The sequence below is a fragment of the Passer domesticus genome, chromosome 2 (genome assembly GCF_036417665.1).
Source record: "Passer domesticus isolate bPasDom1 chromosome 2, bPasDom1.hap1, whole genome shotgun sequence".
In the NCBI taxonomy this organism is placed as follows: domain Eukaryota; kingdom Metazoa; phylum Chordata; class Aves; order Passeriformes; family Passeridae; genus Passer; species Passer domesticus.
In genome coordinates this window covers 26,713,732-26,730,114 of record NC_087475.1, presented here as the reverse complement: position 1 = coordinate 26,730,114, position 16,383 = coordinate 26,713,732, and the positions used below count along the sequence as shown (strand labels likewise).

Here is a 16,383-nt window from a genome sequence, read left to right as displayed (position 1 = left end):
TATCATAAAATACTGGGTGAAAGTAGTGGCTATGGACTTGACTGCAGTGTGAGTGCTACCAAGTGACAGTTGAATCCTACATGAAAGTAAGACAGAAATTTGAGGAGACCTTATTTTGTTTTGCTTTACAAGATGGCATTCCATATGGTTAAGATACTACTAAATTTTCCCTGATTTTTCTTTACTTTTATTAACAGCAATTTACATCAAAACTTTTTCTAATCTCAAATGAATAGAATTAATTATTAGATTTTGATAATTTACTAGTAAGCACTGCTAAAAGTTCCAAATCTTGGCCTCACAATGCCCAGAACTGGTACGTCAGGAAAGGTGAAATCTTTACATTTCAGAAGTTATATAAAAGTTTATTTTAAAAACCCTTATAATTTAAAATCCAAACACAATAGATAACAGAAGACACAGTGAGCATAGTAAAAATGAAGGTGTAAGGAAATAAAATCACCAGACAGGCAGTTTTCTCTTTATATATTTTTTTTCTAAGAGTAAATGTCAACATCAAATAAAGGAATACTGAAAAGCCTTTAGAATTCACAAAGGTAGCTTAGTTTATGTTGATGTAGATTTCCAAAAGAATTTTAAAAGAAACAAAAAAGTTCCTTTTCTTTTTTTTAAAAGATCATAACAGATCACTGTGCATTAAAAAAAAAATCAAATTTTTAATTAATAACTGAAAAATCTAATTCTGCTTATCTTAGCCAGTCAGGGTTAACTCATTTCAGAGAAAAAGAAAAAGCCAAAATGTAGCTTTACTAAACAGAAAGATGATATAATTATCAGTCACAATAAGACATACTGTATGAAACAGATTTTGAGACTGAGTAAGTGGTGGCAAAGTCCTAAATTTAGTACATTACAGATATGATCAGAGGCTTCTTGATTCTTTGAGTACAGTTATAACTATTTTCTTCTGCATAAATAGGTATACTTTTCAGGAGAGGAATACTCAAGCAATGTTCTTCTAGAACATAAAATGAGGGCTGATCTAAAGCTTTCAAATCTGTGTTATATACTGTCATACACCTGGAAATGCAAGTAAAAACAAGGTGCAACATTTTTCTCCAGTAGGTACTGGTAACAGTGAGTAATTACTATCATGAGTAGTACCAAATATTGATAAAGATTTGTATTTTTTAACTGTAACAGTTGCTGGATCCCTATATGAGTACACTTTCAGAAAAAAAAAAAACCCAAAAAACCAAACACTTGTTCCTGCAAGAATTATCAGTTGAAAGACATCAGTAACACAAATCCTAGGCTGCTTACTGCTCACATTAACTCACATGCTGCTCCAGTTTAGTTGCAACATTCTGTGTACACACACATCGCACTAGAGGATCACACATACATTCACCTCACCAGAGCATATTTGATGTGGGTTATTTCTTGAGTGTCTTCTGCCATGAGGGATTTGGAAGAATCTTTGTAGGATCCTAAGAGGACTTTCATGTCCTTCCCTTACAAGGCGGCGTTGAAACATGGGTGTATCTTCACCAAACTATTCAGCAAAGGAAATAAAAGATCTCCTCTTTAGAATTACTCTCTTCTAACACACTGGAAAACACTCTGATTTTGTTTTTAAATGTCAACGGAGCATGAAAATACTCCAAAGTCAAATTCAGATGATATCAAAAATGATGAAAAGGGCTTCAGATTTGAAGTCCTAGAAGAGTGTGCAGTGCAGTTATTTGTATTGTATATGCCTTTCTTCAGGAACCAATATCTAGTTCCATTAGAAAGGAAAAAGAAAGATCAGTTGCAGTTAATGCACTGAAAATACCAAGATATCTTCTGCATGAAGCTGCAACACGCTCTCAGTTCCTAGCACGCTGCACCCAGCAGACAGGACATCTTGCCACAGCTTCAGTCTACTTTCAGTGTGATCAGTATGAATAAAGAAGTCACAGCTCCTCACACAAGCAGGTCAGACTAGCAAGTGACATTAAGCAAATTTTAAAATGTGCAAAACTGTCTCTATTTTAGTGTTTTATCAAAAATAACTATATCCAAACTAACAGCCCTGCGCTGTTTAGGATGAAGGAAAGCCCCCACAAAACATCCAGGCTGTCAATGCACTTCAGCCACACAGGGAGATCCAGCACCAGGGCTCATCCCAAGCAGCTGGTACAATCACAATTGTACAATCACCTCCTTCTTCACATCCTTCTCCTTAACGTGAGGGATGTCCAGCTGTTGCAAAGAAACTCACGACGTTCCTCCTGAAGAAAGGCAAGTTGAACAACTTTCTTTTAACTTTACCGTCTTGCTTGTAAGTTCACAGCTCCGCACTCCGAAGACAGAAACCTCACACTGACACTTGCTGCATTTCCTACTCTGTCTCAAGCACCTGGTATCCTTCAGGGACAAGTGCTATGCTCATGCCAGAGAATTAGAAGCAAATACCATTGTGAATTCAATGCTGTCAATTAGAAACTCCTCTTCAGCTGATTTGCCCAAAGTTAGACTCCCATCATCAATACAACTCCTCTTCCTCCCCCTGTATCTGCATAGAGGACTAAGCCCTTCAATGGCAGAGCCCGTTTCCAGAATATGTGAGCAGAGAGGTCTTACGAGAAAAACCTGGGTCTTCCTGGGAGTTAACAAACAGCTAATAGGAAGGAAGGGAGGGGAAATGAATCCCAGGCTTTCTTAAAACATATCAGGAAACCCTACACTGTCTGTTCCCCCTGTCTCTTTCAGTGCAGGAGAGAGGAAATTGATAATGCTGCTTTACTTGGCAGTCAAGATTTTCCTCTCAATTCTGTTTAACTATGTCCTGTATGGCCACAGATCTGCCACAACCCAAATATATATCAAATACATGTTTATGCACATCACCCTGAAGAAGAGCTTTAAAATATGCTGTATCATCTATTACTCTGAAAGCAAATTCAAACAGACAAACTTTAAATAAGTCACATTGAAGTAAATATTAAATACCTTATTACAAAGTATTAGTATGCATACACCGTGTTAACAGAGGATAATTATTACAATCCTAGCTGGAAGAGGTTCAACTTTCGACATAAAATCATGGACAAATGTGACAATTCTGAAATGTGACAACATTCAAGTGACAACAAGAAAGATATATTTTTTAATAATTAAAAACAGATGAGTTTCATGCAAATATCACTTGTTTGGCAAATTCATTATATCAAGTAGATGGACTACTGCATCTTGTAGCTGTGCTACATGTCCTGGATCAAAGGCTTTTCAAACTTATTTAAGTACCCAGAAATTCACAGGAAGGAGGGACAGGAACAGCCTAGTGGTGTAATGCCACCATGATACACACTGCCACTGTACTGTGTACTCAGAGTTCAAAGAAAAGAGGAACTGAGGTAAGGCACAGCATCCATATTGGGCAAAATTCTGCATTTTCTTGTGCTGCTTGTCACTGGGGGCACAAAGCAGCAGGTCTGGCCACATCAAGGGTAACAACAACATCCACAGAGACAGCACTGCAACGTGTTCCTTGCTGAGTTTCCCAGTGGGGGCACCAAATGTGGCCAGGAGATGTCTGTGGCCATTTGTCAGCCAGCAGGGCTTCCCTCCCACCTTGTTTGGAGCTCTTGGGACACATCAGAACATCACCTAAGGACCTGGTCTGACAAATCAAGTGGGATAAGGATGAAATTACACATCTTTCACCAGCCAAGCCTCACTAGAAAATGAGGTAGATAGGATAAGAGAAAATGGCCTCAGGCTGTACCAGGGAGGTTTAGACTGGATACTAGAAAATATTTCTTCACAAAAACATTTGACAGGCATTAGATCAGGCTGCCCAGGGGAGTAGTTTAGTCACCAACTCTGGAGGTATTTAAAAAGACAGATATATATGTGGCACTTAGGGACATGGTTTAGCTGTGGACCTGCCAGTGCTGGCTTAACAGTTGGACTTGATCTTAAAGGTCTTTTCCAACGTAAATGATTCTATGAAAAGTGACCCTTTGTCCCAGTGGTGTTTTGAGCGTGTGATGACACACACCAGTGGCACATGGTGAAAACCTCACCAGCAATTCATGTAGGGGATTATCACAAGGAAAAAGGATGTTCCCCTTTCTTTCTTCACATATCAAATGCATGCAGAAGATTGATGACTTAAACTGTAAAGTTGGTAAGTACACACAATCCTACTGAAATCTAGCCATTAGCTACATCCCTGTCCATAAACAAGCTTTTAATCTTCTTTCAAGCACTCAAATTTGTGCCTAGAAGCAAAGAAATTAATCACAACAATGGCTATGGTAGTGCGCAATCAGAAGGAAACAGATGGTGTAATGCACTGTTTTCCAAACAGCAGCAGCTTCTATCTCCAGGAAAATAATATGAATATTTTCCCTTGCTGCTGGCATTACTATAACAAAAGCTCCTATTTGAAGGACATCTCTGCTCTGTACAGCATCAGCAAATTACCCCAGAGTTTATAGACAGCAATATTCTTTCAGTATTAGTTGGCAGAACCAACTAGACTGCACCTATCTCTCCTTTCACATCACATAAACAGTAACATTCAGTGGGTAACACCCCTCCAATTATCTTTAAATGACTGCAGACAGCCTGATGGAATCAACACAATCGTGGCAATGAAATAGGGCTTATTTTTCTCATGCTTCATTTCCAGGTCTGTTTCTGACTGCAGGTAGAGTGTTGCACATTGACAAAGCAGCAGCCACGCTGACTTAGAGCTGTACACTCTCTCTAATTCCTCCCTTCCCAGGGACCCACAAAATACATTAAAACAGTGACTTCAAGTTTTCTTGGGAATCATTAAATTAAGATGCCATCACTTTCTTCACTACTAAATGTTCCTACTGCTCCTTTTGATCTTTTTGTTTGTACAGAGACCTTATCTTTACAGGGCATCTCAAACGCCCCACTGTGATTTTTCCTCCAAATCCTAACAATTATTTACAGGCTCTTCCTTACATCCTCACATTTGATGTGATGCTGAAAGATTCACACTAAGGAGCATGTATCCCTCCTAACTGTACAGAGCAGCAGGCTCTGACAGCAGAATCATCACTGTTCTAGAGCTTTTTCTAGATTTATTCCATTTCTCCACACTTCTTTATATCTCCCGATAAACCACTACCCCTGGTGTTGCTATTTCTCCTATTGTAGACCATGTTTTTCAGAGAAAAGAGTACATCCCACAGGCAAGAAACATGGCAGCTTTCATGCACTTCAAGATCTCACCACACACACAGGGCACAGAAGTACACCTGTGCACCCTGTATCTTCCACTCACCCTCTCATTTTCCCTGGAGCTCTGGCAGACAGGAGAAACTCCAGTATCAGAAGTGCCTTCACACCCCCCCCCCCCATAACACCCAAAGGGCTGCAGGACTGATCTTACAGGAAAAATATAAAAGACTCTGAAAATTACATGGGGAACTGCATCTACCATATCTGCAGAGCTCAGAAATTATTGTTTCTTGGACCAGTTTCTAAAAGCAAATATAAGAGCACCTACAAGCTAAATCTTGCCATATGAATCTTGCAGCACACTTGCAGTAACAGTGGAAATGAAATGAGGGGGAAGAAAAGTGAAAAATGTTATTTAGATTTTTCTCTTTAAATCATATGTCATCAATTATGCCCTACATACTTTATTTTGTTGAGAACAGTCATACAAACTGAAGGCTAAATTGGACTCATGCTACATTCTTGTACAGACTGATTGTTTTGCACACGTTAAAAGTATACAAGTTACTTCTAATCTGAAATGTAAATTGTTTTATAGAGTTGAACACCCACACAGCATAACAAGTTAGCACTGATTGTTACTATGCTTAGTCCTGAGCTTTTTTACAACCCTGTATAAGTGTTGAATTATGGCAAGTTGGTTGTGTTAATTTTTAAAATTGAAAACAAGTTGTCAAAGATTAATCCATGCCAGAGGCCAGTCACTAGGCTAAAACAATAAAGAGTCAACTAGAGGCAGATTTTAAATGAAAAACAAAATGTAGCTGAGGTGTTAAAGACACAAAGGTTGATACTCTTACATCCACAAATCCCACAGGGTTCTTGTAGAGTGAAAATGCTGAGAACTGTCTGAAAATCCAAGAAATATATAATTATTCCATGGATATTCTAGTTCATTTGCATTTATTATTTTTATGCTTGTTAGAATTGGACAGGTGTGCTTATTTTTCACTTTCAGACAACTCCAGCAGAATATTCTAGCAAAAAGTTCAAAAGAGGGTCCTATCAAGTATTCTAGAGAATCTGTCATGTGAAAATATATTTAATAAAATACCATTACATAGCAGCAGAAGCTGGAGTGGGAAGAAATTTCAGAAATAGGTATGAATTAAGATGTATCTGGGTGAACCTAAACCCCACTGCAATCAAATTCATTATCTCAAAAAAGCGTAGACATAAACAAATATTCTTAATATTTTGATGTTGATTTATTAAGGGCTGGGTGTTCAAAGAATTATTTGGTATCACAAGACATCTAGACAGAAACCCTAAATTAAGCTATAAGAGTGAATTAGGTTAGTTGTCCAAGCTTAATCCTAACTGGATGTATCTACTCAGAGACAAACCACGATTGTAATAAGCATCAGATGAATATAAGTAGATCAGGACTGAGATAAATGGACAGCTTGCATTCTATTTATACTTGCACATTATGCTGCTGAGCCACTTCTGCCAGTCTTTCTTTACAGCAGAAAGATCTCTCAAAAAAAATTAAACTAAAATAAATCCTAAACCTGATACAGAGTGTTTCATAATTTAAATGTAAACTAACAAACAAACAAAAAATTACAATATGTAAGATTAGTGTTTCAATATCCTGGAATTGTTAACACTTAACTGTCAAGATAACAAAAAGCTCTTAAAGCCTAACATCTGTCCCTCTAATTTAGGTAATCTTATATTGCAAGTCTGAATCTCCTGAGGGTTAGCAATAAATGTGACCCATCTCCAAAGGAACAAGTTCCTTCACCATTAGCAATAGAAAATACTCTGGAAATCACACTGGATCACAGAAATAACCAGAGGAGAATGTCTTTTTATGATCAGCCACGTGAAGTGGGGTTTAACATTTAACAAGACAGCCCTTCTACTCTGTCCTTTCACATTTTCAGGCAAATAGCAATTAATTTCAAAACTTCAGAGATGTTCTAGGAAAGAGTAAGGAAGCTGCATATACACTGACAAAGACCAGGGGGTGATAACATGGGGAAAGCCTGATTAGTACCCAGCGCCAATGCAAAGCAACAGGTAAGTGCCATTGTGATACTGGAGCTAATTATGCAACTGCCACCTCCAGCTCACTCATTTACTTAAATTCTACCAGGTAAAATTACCTGGAAGGTGGCAATTACAGGTTGCGATTGAACAGATCTGTCAGAGGTAGGAGGTCTACATTTTTGGTTGGAAGTGAAATGTTGCAATGTATTTGCAAGGGTTAGGCCATAGTGTGCACCAGCCAGCCTGGCTCTAAACTTGTTATCAAAGCCTCAAGGATTCATCAAGGCTATTGGAACATAAACTGTGCTAAATTAAAAAAGAAGCAGCTGAGAAATCGAATACCAAGACTGCAAGAACTAGATAACAGAGGACTGTGAAACACCTGGACTGTAACCAATCACATACTCTGAGAAATGCAGGCAGAAAATGAGTGAACAAGACAAAGGCACCAATCAAGAAGTGTGTACTTAGAAGTTTGTAGAATCTATAAATATGTGTGTAATGTAAACAATAAACTGCTTCTGCTTGATCATATTGTTCAGTTGTTCAGGAGTCCTGGGTTTCCCGCAACAGTGAAAGCATGTCAAGAGGAATCTGCTCCTGGAGACAGAAGCATAGGAAGCTCCTGGGATTTATTTCAGACCTAAACTTCACGTGGACCCCTACTTTCACCCAACCACAGTTCAGCACCCAACTGCTGCTGCCCTGTGAGCCCAATGCAAGGGAGGGAGGAGAGCACAGCAGGTGGGGGCTTGTAGAGAATGGATTTTCACAGCAAGACAAGGAGAAAGAAAGTGATGGGAGACTTTTGGTGCCTGCATCCTGTGAAGCCATTGCAAGAGGAAGCTGCTGATGATAATCAGATAAAACAACTGGAAGCAAAAATAAGTGTCTTAAGATGGTTTATCAAATACAGCTTTATTGACTATGTCCTATAAACATACTATTGTTCCAGGCTTATCAGTCATTCCTTGCTCATACACTCTGAGGCACAGTGGTCATTCCTATCATGTACCAGCCAATAATCAAACTCAGGGACTCAGGATAAGTAGCTGACTTTATACATTGAGTTATGCTAACAAAAGCTGTATTCAAAAATCACCTGCATCTAATACGTGCATATACATGTGTAGGCAAACACATATGAATTATAGAAATTAATAACACATGCAGTCAACAACACTGACTGACCTTGCAGCAAACAGCTCTGTGCAGAATGAGCTGGGGAAGGGAGAACCAAAATCTGACATGGGAAAACTCTGGCTGGCATTTAGGAATCTTTGATTATGCTCAAAACAGAATTCTAGTTCAAAAGTTCTATCTTTTAAGAAGTACAGCAGGTACACAGTACTTTCCCATCAGGTTGAGTTCTGGCAGAAGCAGGCAGAGAAGGGGTTTGAATGCATTTACACTCTAGACAGTTGCTGCTGTTTTCCCCAACTGGATCTGCAGCATTTGAGATCAGCAAACAGCTCACGGGTGAAACCTGTGCTTCCTCAGTTTCTCCAAAGGAGACAGAGCACCTAGAAACACATTTCACAGTTGTTCAAGAGGGGCTGATTTTGCTGAGGGCCAGGAAAATGCAAACCCCTTGATTTCGAGAAGATCATTTCCTGCAGATGATGCCTTAGACAATCATGAAATACAAAACATTGTAGAGACCACTGCTGGATCAATGCACCCAGCAGGGGTGGGCCCTGGCTACAGCTTTAGGTGTTCTCAATAGTCTAACATGTACAGAGGTGCTATTTGAGCACCTACACAAATAGAGGATGTTGTCTTGTACTGCTTCCACAGGCCAGGAGCATCCTTTCAGCCTTCAGTCTCTGCTACCCTAAACTTCCTTCCTGTGAAAAACTTTCTCTGTTGCCATGTGCTTTGGACCCAAGGGATCTAGTGCTCAGTTCTCACATTTTCTCTTATCAGACTTCAATTCTTCTACACTTTTCACAATCCTCTCTTAGTCTCTTGATGAATGGGCTATTAATAAAATGAGAGTTTTCAGCTGAGTGGCTGCTTTGAAATTCTTCTGCATGCACTGTTACACCAATTACAAATGTATATGGCAGTAATCCACTCAGCACAGAAGAAGTAGTGCTATTAATATTTTACAAAGCTTGTATGCAGCTGTAAGTAATACCTTTTAGGGACCTTTCAAAAATGCTGCTAAAATCCATAAGTTGTAAGAACTGCATACAATTTTTCTCAGGTTACTGTTAGGATCCAGCACAGCAGGTTGTGTACTGCAATCTTCTGAAATGGTTATAGATATAAATCACATAAGTGTTTGGAGAAGGAATGAGATTTTCATAATATTAATGAACATTCATAAACTGCTGATTTTGATGGTGCTCATGTCAGCCTCTAGCAAAGTAGGATTTTTTCCTGTGTACAGATAAGCATGCTTAATTGAACTGGGATGAAGGGATTTCTGGTGTGATGTTCAACAGTTTCCTAGACAGTCAAAGTTTTAGTTTGTTCAGAGTTAGTTTGCCCCATTCTGTTTATCAGCTACTCAGCTTTAATAGACATATTTTAATTACACAGTCATAATTAAAGACATAAATATATCTAAACATAGTGAGAGAGAGACCAAAGGTCTTTATGCCATCTGGAACTGCGAAAGACTACAAGTCCATGCTTCAGTTGAGTAGTTCTCTGAGAACTAAGAATCAACAATTTCCTTCTGAAAACCTAAAATAAATGCTGTATGATATGCAGTTACTATCACTGTAACCTTTAAAAAGACTGAGAAAATCATTCCATCTATAGCATCTTACCAACAAGCACCAACACTGAATACAGCCACAATCACACAGGCACTTTGTTTGACCTGACTCCATACTGCTGCCAAAAGGAGGATTCCTGCTCCCAGTGACTTCTTGCTTCCTTTGTGTGGCCATTTGCATTTGTGCAGCCCAACAGTGAATTATGCATGGATATGTTCCAGGTAGGACAAGCGAGACACGTGATGTAGTTCCTGGTTGAAGAAGTCAAATATGATGGTACACAAAGGGGCATGTGGAAAGCTGCTAAAATTGTTAGTAACCATTGATTTCCAGGTTGGGTGCATTATTAAATTAATATTTCCTAAAGTAGTATTGCAAAATGTGCTTGTGCTTGGATTCTTCAGCTGAGATGTTCACATGGTTTAATAAAATATCACTATTGCATAAATAAAATAAAATAGCACTAATAGCATAAATAATGTCTATTTATGGCTGTACACTTAAAACCTAAATAAAGGCACAATGGGTAAATACATCATTGGAGTTACAGTTGCCAAAAAAACTATTACACATCAAAATGTGTTGAAATATATTGAAGATTTTGTAAATTAAATATACAAAGTAGAAACAGGCAGTGATGAAATCATGGCTCCTCTTGACATACAGCATGGAAACACTGGGGGAAATAACATCATTCATATGTAAGCTACTAAGAAAGAAAAAGCCAAGATATTACCAAAAAAATCATAGCCTGCATATTCTCTGATGTGACTAAAGCCCTGCAAAGGACACACTGTGTGGGTCCCCATAGCTGTAGAGCCATAAAACCAAAGGTTAATTCCAGTTAATAGTTCCTTTCTCCCTCCCAAATTTTGATCTCCTTTGTTAAATTTGGATTCACAGATTAATTTTTTCCAGACATTCTAAATGCTGTCAGTAAAGACAGCACTGTGACAGCAGTTTTTATGTGTTCCTTCTTTATACAGAAGAAATGTTACACAGGCATTCTCTGCTGCCCGTTAAGGATGTGTTTCTGGAAAGTTTGATCACTAAAAACATTATCACATTGCTTCACTCTTCATCACCTAACTGATTTAATCAACCCCAGTTTGAAGATGGAACTATGGAGGAAGAGGGGCACAAGTGCTCCCATTAAAAGTCTGATACTGAGGGCCTGGCCTGAGGGATGCAGCAGTAGGGATCTTAAAGGAGGGTGATCTGCTCCAGAAAGCTGGCATCTCTTCCAGGTGACAATTACTCCATCCACCATGTCATATATACTGCTCTCGTGCATTTAAACTGAATGTATTTTAGTCTCTGCACACATCCCATCTTCCCCACAGAAAAAGTCATTTGCTTCCCAAACAACGTCCAGGATTTCACCTGGGTGGCTGACAACAGTTAGCAGAGCAGGATGTTCAAGAATCAGTAGTGGAATGCCAAACCCAAGGACAGGATCATACAGAGAACTGGTCCTCTCCTTGTGCAATCCAACACAAATCAGGGACATGGTCATAGGAGTAATCTTTGCTCAGATTTGTGATGTGTAGGCCACCAGCCCCAGTTATGTACAAGTCTGCCTGGGATATTTTTTGTTTTGTATTATTAAATACAAGCAGGACATCTGAAAAGCATTACGTAAACTGATTTTCTCCTTCAGAAGAAGGTATGGGATTCCCAGATATATCCCAGGAGTGAGAAGCAGGTAAGAAAACAAAACAAAAAAAGCACAGATACTGCAGTTCATGTTAAATATATACAACACTCAAATATTTCAGAACTCCCCAGCTGCTCTTGAATCAAAATAAATTCAGACCAAAACCAAAGTAGTACCAAAGAAAAGGGCAGCTACTGAGTGCAGAAATTTTGCAGAACACAGGTTTAACTTTACTTTATAAGGTTATTTATTAAACCACAAACTATACTCTGCTCTGCTTTGCAGCTACATGCCTGGACTTTGCTGCTGTTCTGGATACTAATACTATCTCACCACATTTCCCTATATACAATCATTTAATTATCTTTAAACATTTAAAACAATCTGTGATGACTACTACGATATATACTATATGCATATGGCAAAACTAAAAACCCTACAGCAAATAATTAAAAAACAACTGGCTACTACAAAAATTGACACAAATTTTAAGCTGCAAGACCTAGAAGCCATCATAGAGTCACTGTGCCTTGATCCATTTAGAGCGAGCTGCAAAATTTTCCGCTCTGCCACAGCGGCACTGGAGCACCTGTACACCTTGCTGCAAAGGTTTTAACCTGCAGGAAAACTTCTAACACTGCAGAATACCACCAAGCAGGTGGCACCAAGCCAGCCAGGCAACAGATCTGATATGCCCTGTCTGTGTACCTATGGACACAGGAGACTCCTGAACCCCTCCTGGATCATCTCCGCTGTTGGAGGCATTCAAGACTCAACCAAGCATGTCTCTAATAATCACATTGGCTCTGAGCTGGTGATTGGTACAAGATGATACCCACAGAAGCCCTTTGCAATCTAAATTAGTCTATAATCATCTGGTCCATTTAGCTCCCTTGCTGTTATTCAGTTGTGCTCACTGCTTTGATTCCCACAGAGGAAAAGGGAACCATTTTCCGTGCTTAATTTATGTCGGTTGTTTCAATTTCCTAGTGAATTAATAATTTAGCAGAATTTTATCTTCCTCATTTTAGAGTTATGCGAAGAGGCCAAGTGGTAAAGTAAAACATTAAATTATTTACAAGTTGTACACACATGCAGGCAGATAAATGGTGCATCATATATTTAACAGTTGTTAGAAAGTACAAAAACAATAGGCATAACAGCCAAAGTCCTTTGTCTAAGTAGAGAAAAGTAATCTTCAAGTTTGTGTTGATTTTTTCAGGCATAAAAAAGGGCTAAAGCAAATGTATTCAAGGTAGCTCCAAAGTCTGTACAAACTTCAGAGCTACCAGATAAAGCAGTTTCTGTCTGCAAATGAAGGAATCAAACACTTTAACAAGGCTCCGTTTCCCTGCTGGCAAAATTCTTCACAAAATGCAATTAAAACCCTGTTCCATGCTTTAGAAAGATGGAATTGAATAAATCACAAGTGTGCAGAACTGTCAAGTGTTGGCAGGTGATTAGGTTATCACAGACTGGGAGAATAAATTAAAAATTCATTTGTAATGGGTGGACAGTGCTGTAAAACAACAAACAAATCCTAAATCCTCAAGTCCTCAATTACCAGCCCTATTCAGTTTGCTTGAATAAAAGATTATGTCTTCTTATTTTGGTGCTCCAGAAAAAAAGAACTAATATTAAACTGCTGAATTATTATACAACTCCAAATAACCTCTACACATGATGAAGACAAGGACAACAATCAGAATTCCTCATAATTTTACCTTTTTAAATGTATTTATTGCCTTATACACACAGCTGAAAAACTCCTTCAAATGAAACTTAACCAGAAATAGGTTTGGACAATTGAAATAGTTTTGAAGCATTACTCAAAGCATACCATGCTCTGAGTATTTTCTACAAAGAAACTGCAAAGCAGAACAAAACACCACTACACTTCCCCTACCCCACACCCCATAACTTCACATTCTTCTTGAAAACTGATTTAAAATATATTTCTTTCTTAATGTGCATATATTTCACACAAAGACCTTCTGTTAAAATTCATCTGGCTATCTGAACCCCCCTTTCCCCTGAATGCACACAGAGACACATAGTCATTAAAGGATTGGCAGAACAAGATCTCCTTTCTTTTCTGAAGGGGGCCCTTCCAACAAAGGACCTCCGAAAGCAGTATTTATTGTTAGGTGCTGGGTGATGCAATCTTCTACAGCAGTAAAGACCAAGGATCTTCTTCCTCCACGTCCTAACAAGGAGACACATCTTATCCACACTGTATTAGCATTTTCCTACCCTCGGTTTCTGACAAATTCTTCTGGCATGTCACTGACTTTAAGTTCAGCAGGAACCTCTCTGAGCGCCTACAAGCAGCTCCACCACAGCCAGAAGGTCATTTTCTATCCACAGGGTGTTCAGCACATGAGCTCTGGCAGAATGACAGAAAGTGAGGGGGTTAAAGCACCTGCAGCCTTGGGGCTTGCCACACCTCCTCAGAAACACTCAGTGTGGTCTGGAGCTCACTCCTTTCCCTCATGCAAGCCCTGCCTCCCCTCACTGGTAGAAAAACCAGCAGGTGTGGGAGGTAGAAGGATCCCCTGCACAGAACACGGGGCTGCTGGCACAGGGGGGACACCAGCGCACAGCTCGGGGAAGGCTGGTCAGTGAGACTGCAGCAAAATGGGGAAGGAGGCTGGACAGAGTCAACTTCTAGTGAAAGGAGACACTACAAGGAGGCCTGTGGGAGGAAAGGAACTTGGTACTGAGGAGGGACAGCTGGGGACTGAAAGGAGTGAGGGCAGAGGAGATACAGGCACTGGAGGGGAGGTGTGGTGTCAGCCTGGGGGCAGCAGATGGACCTGCTTAGGACAGCAGTAACAGGATGAGAGTTAACTTCTCAGGACTCTGAGGAGAGCAGAAAGCACCTCTACCATGCAAAGGAAACTGCTTCTGGCTTTGCCAGAATGCCCCCGTGCTTCCTGCTCCATGCTGGGGACTGATCCTTCCCTTGGAGTAGCTGCTGTGCTGTAGTGTCTCAGAGAAAACAGGTGAGGAACACTTGGGATCATCCTGTTCATACTGCATCGATACAGAAACCCTCCCTAGCATGCAGGCAGGGATAGAGGGGAAGTGTACATGTGCCAACAACGAATCATAATAAGAAACAACACAATTACTGCTTATTTTGATAAGTTTTGATAGTCTATGGGGTACAATATTTAATAAAGTATAAAACACAATACCTTGGGTGAGAGACCTACTCTTTCATGATCTTAGAGCAGATAGAGCAAAAAACCACCAAAGGCCTCAAAGGAGCAAACACTGGGCAGTCATACAGACCTAGATGTACCTTGTTTCTTTTTCAGAATAAATCTCATGCCTCAATTCCATGATTTAAGGCACTTTTCCAACTGAAAAATGAAATGTAAGAGCTTGAATATATTCTCAACAAACTGCAACACAAGAATTGATAGCTGACATGAAGTATAAAAATAGGTATCTCTCACATTAACTTTGCAAATATTATAAATTATAATAAAAGTTAATAACCAGTATAACATTTAAGATTAATAATTTAGCACTGAAAAATAAGTTTGCTATGAATATAGACTTCTAGATGAAAACACAAGCATCTTACAAGTATGTTTCATATCAAGGCTAGAAAAACAGCAAATAGCTGCCACAACAATCAGTGGTTTTTTTCTTGGACAAACAGCAAATCTTAACAATATTTAAACTCTCAATAGATGGCTCGGAAAAAATTAAAAAAGATGTCTCATTAAAAAAAATACTTCTAGCTCTTATAATTGCAGCTGACTGTTTACACATACTTGAAAGTTGCTACTTATATAATGTACATTTTGTCTCTAGTTTAAGCAAACATTTTTCTCTGATTTTGGACTCGGCTAAGGCAAATCTGTAAATTGATAAACTGTACCACAGAAAGAAAGAAAAATGAAAGACACAACAAAATGTTGCTTTTTTGATTCAATGTGCACACAACTTTCAGCCTTGTGCCTTCCCATCCCATGACATTTGTTTCTTTAGACACAGTGCAAGATGAAAATGCAAAGGAAATAGAGTCTTCTAAGTCAGCCACTGGTTGCACTTCGATCCTATTTACTCACAAGGTGAGTTAAAAATGTGGCACTTGAAGAAATTTTGGTATTGGTTTATAGATAACCAGAATCTGAATTTCCTTGTCATTTCTAACTACACAGTTTTGATCTTCAAAGCAAAATATTGCTTAACACATCATGTCTTTGTTTTAAGAGGTGTGAAAAAAAATTAAAAAATTAAAAATTGGATAAGTGGTACTATAAAAATGTAACTATTTCTACCTTTCACAGCAATCAAATGAAATCTTGTGTGAAAACAAACTGTGTGCAGATATCACACCTTGAAATTAGTGCAGGCAGGGGACAGAATGAACCAAAATGTTTCTATTTCACACAACATGGAAGACTTGGAGTCTGATACTACACCTACTGAAATGAGCTCCAGAATAACTGATGAGCTCCAAATTCAATTAAATCTTGATAGAAGCATGCAACAAGAAGTGAAAAGACTCAGTCAAGAAACTGGGTTTAATGGGCAGATCTCTGCAGAAATCAGGCACCTGCAGTGCGGTAACAGACCAGGGAGCTTCTCTCTGCTCTGCCAGTCAGCAAACCAACAGCCAGAACATTCAAGATCCATTCAGATCTGAGGTTAACCAAGACAGTAAACTTCTAAAGAGATTATGGTACTTGATTCAGTTATCCAGGAAACACAAATTAAGGGAGATGGTCACAGCAGTCATGGCCCAGCCCT

The 16,383-nt window shown here is 39.0% G+C and overlaps 1 protein-coding gene across 10 annotated transcripts in view; it reads right to left on the bottom strand.

Annotated features, from left to right (window-relative positions):
- The window catches only part of MCF2L (MCF.2 cell line derived transforming sequence like), a 155,569-nt gene that overhangs the window by 94,227 nt on the left and 44,959 nt on the right, over positions 1-16,383 (bottom strand). Inside the window, exon 1 of one of the 10 annotated variants that reach the window (XM_064407845.1) lies at positions 1,378-1,515. The exons of 8 other annotated variants lie outside the window; for them this stretch is intronic. In XM_064407845.1, the coding sequence (XP_064263915.1) occupies positions 1,378-1,498 (121 nt within the window). In that variant the 5' untranslated portion in view covers positions 1,499-1,515. Of the gene's footprint in view, positions 1-1,377; positions 1,516-16,383 lie in introns of those variants that run through there. One more of the 10 variants, XM_064407851.1, reaches the window with a different exon arrangement.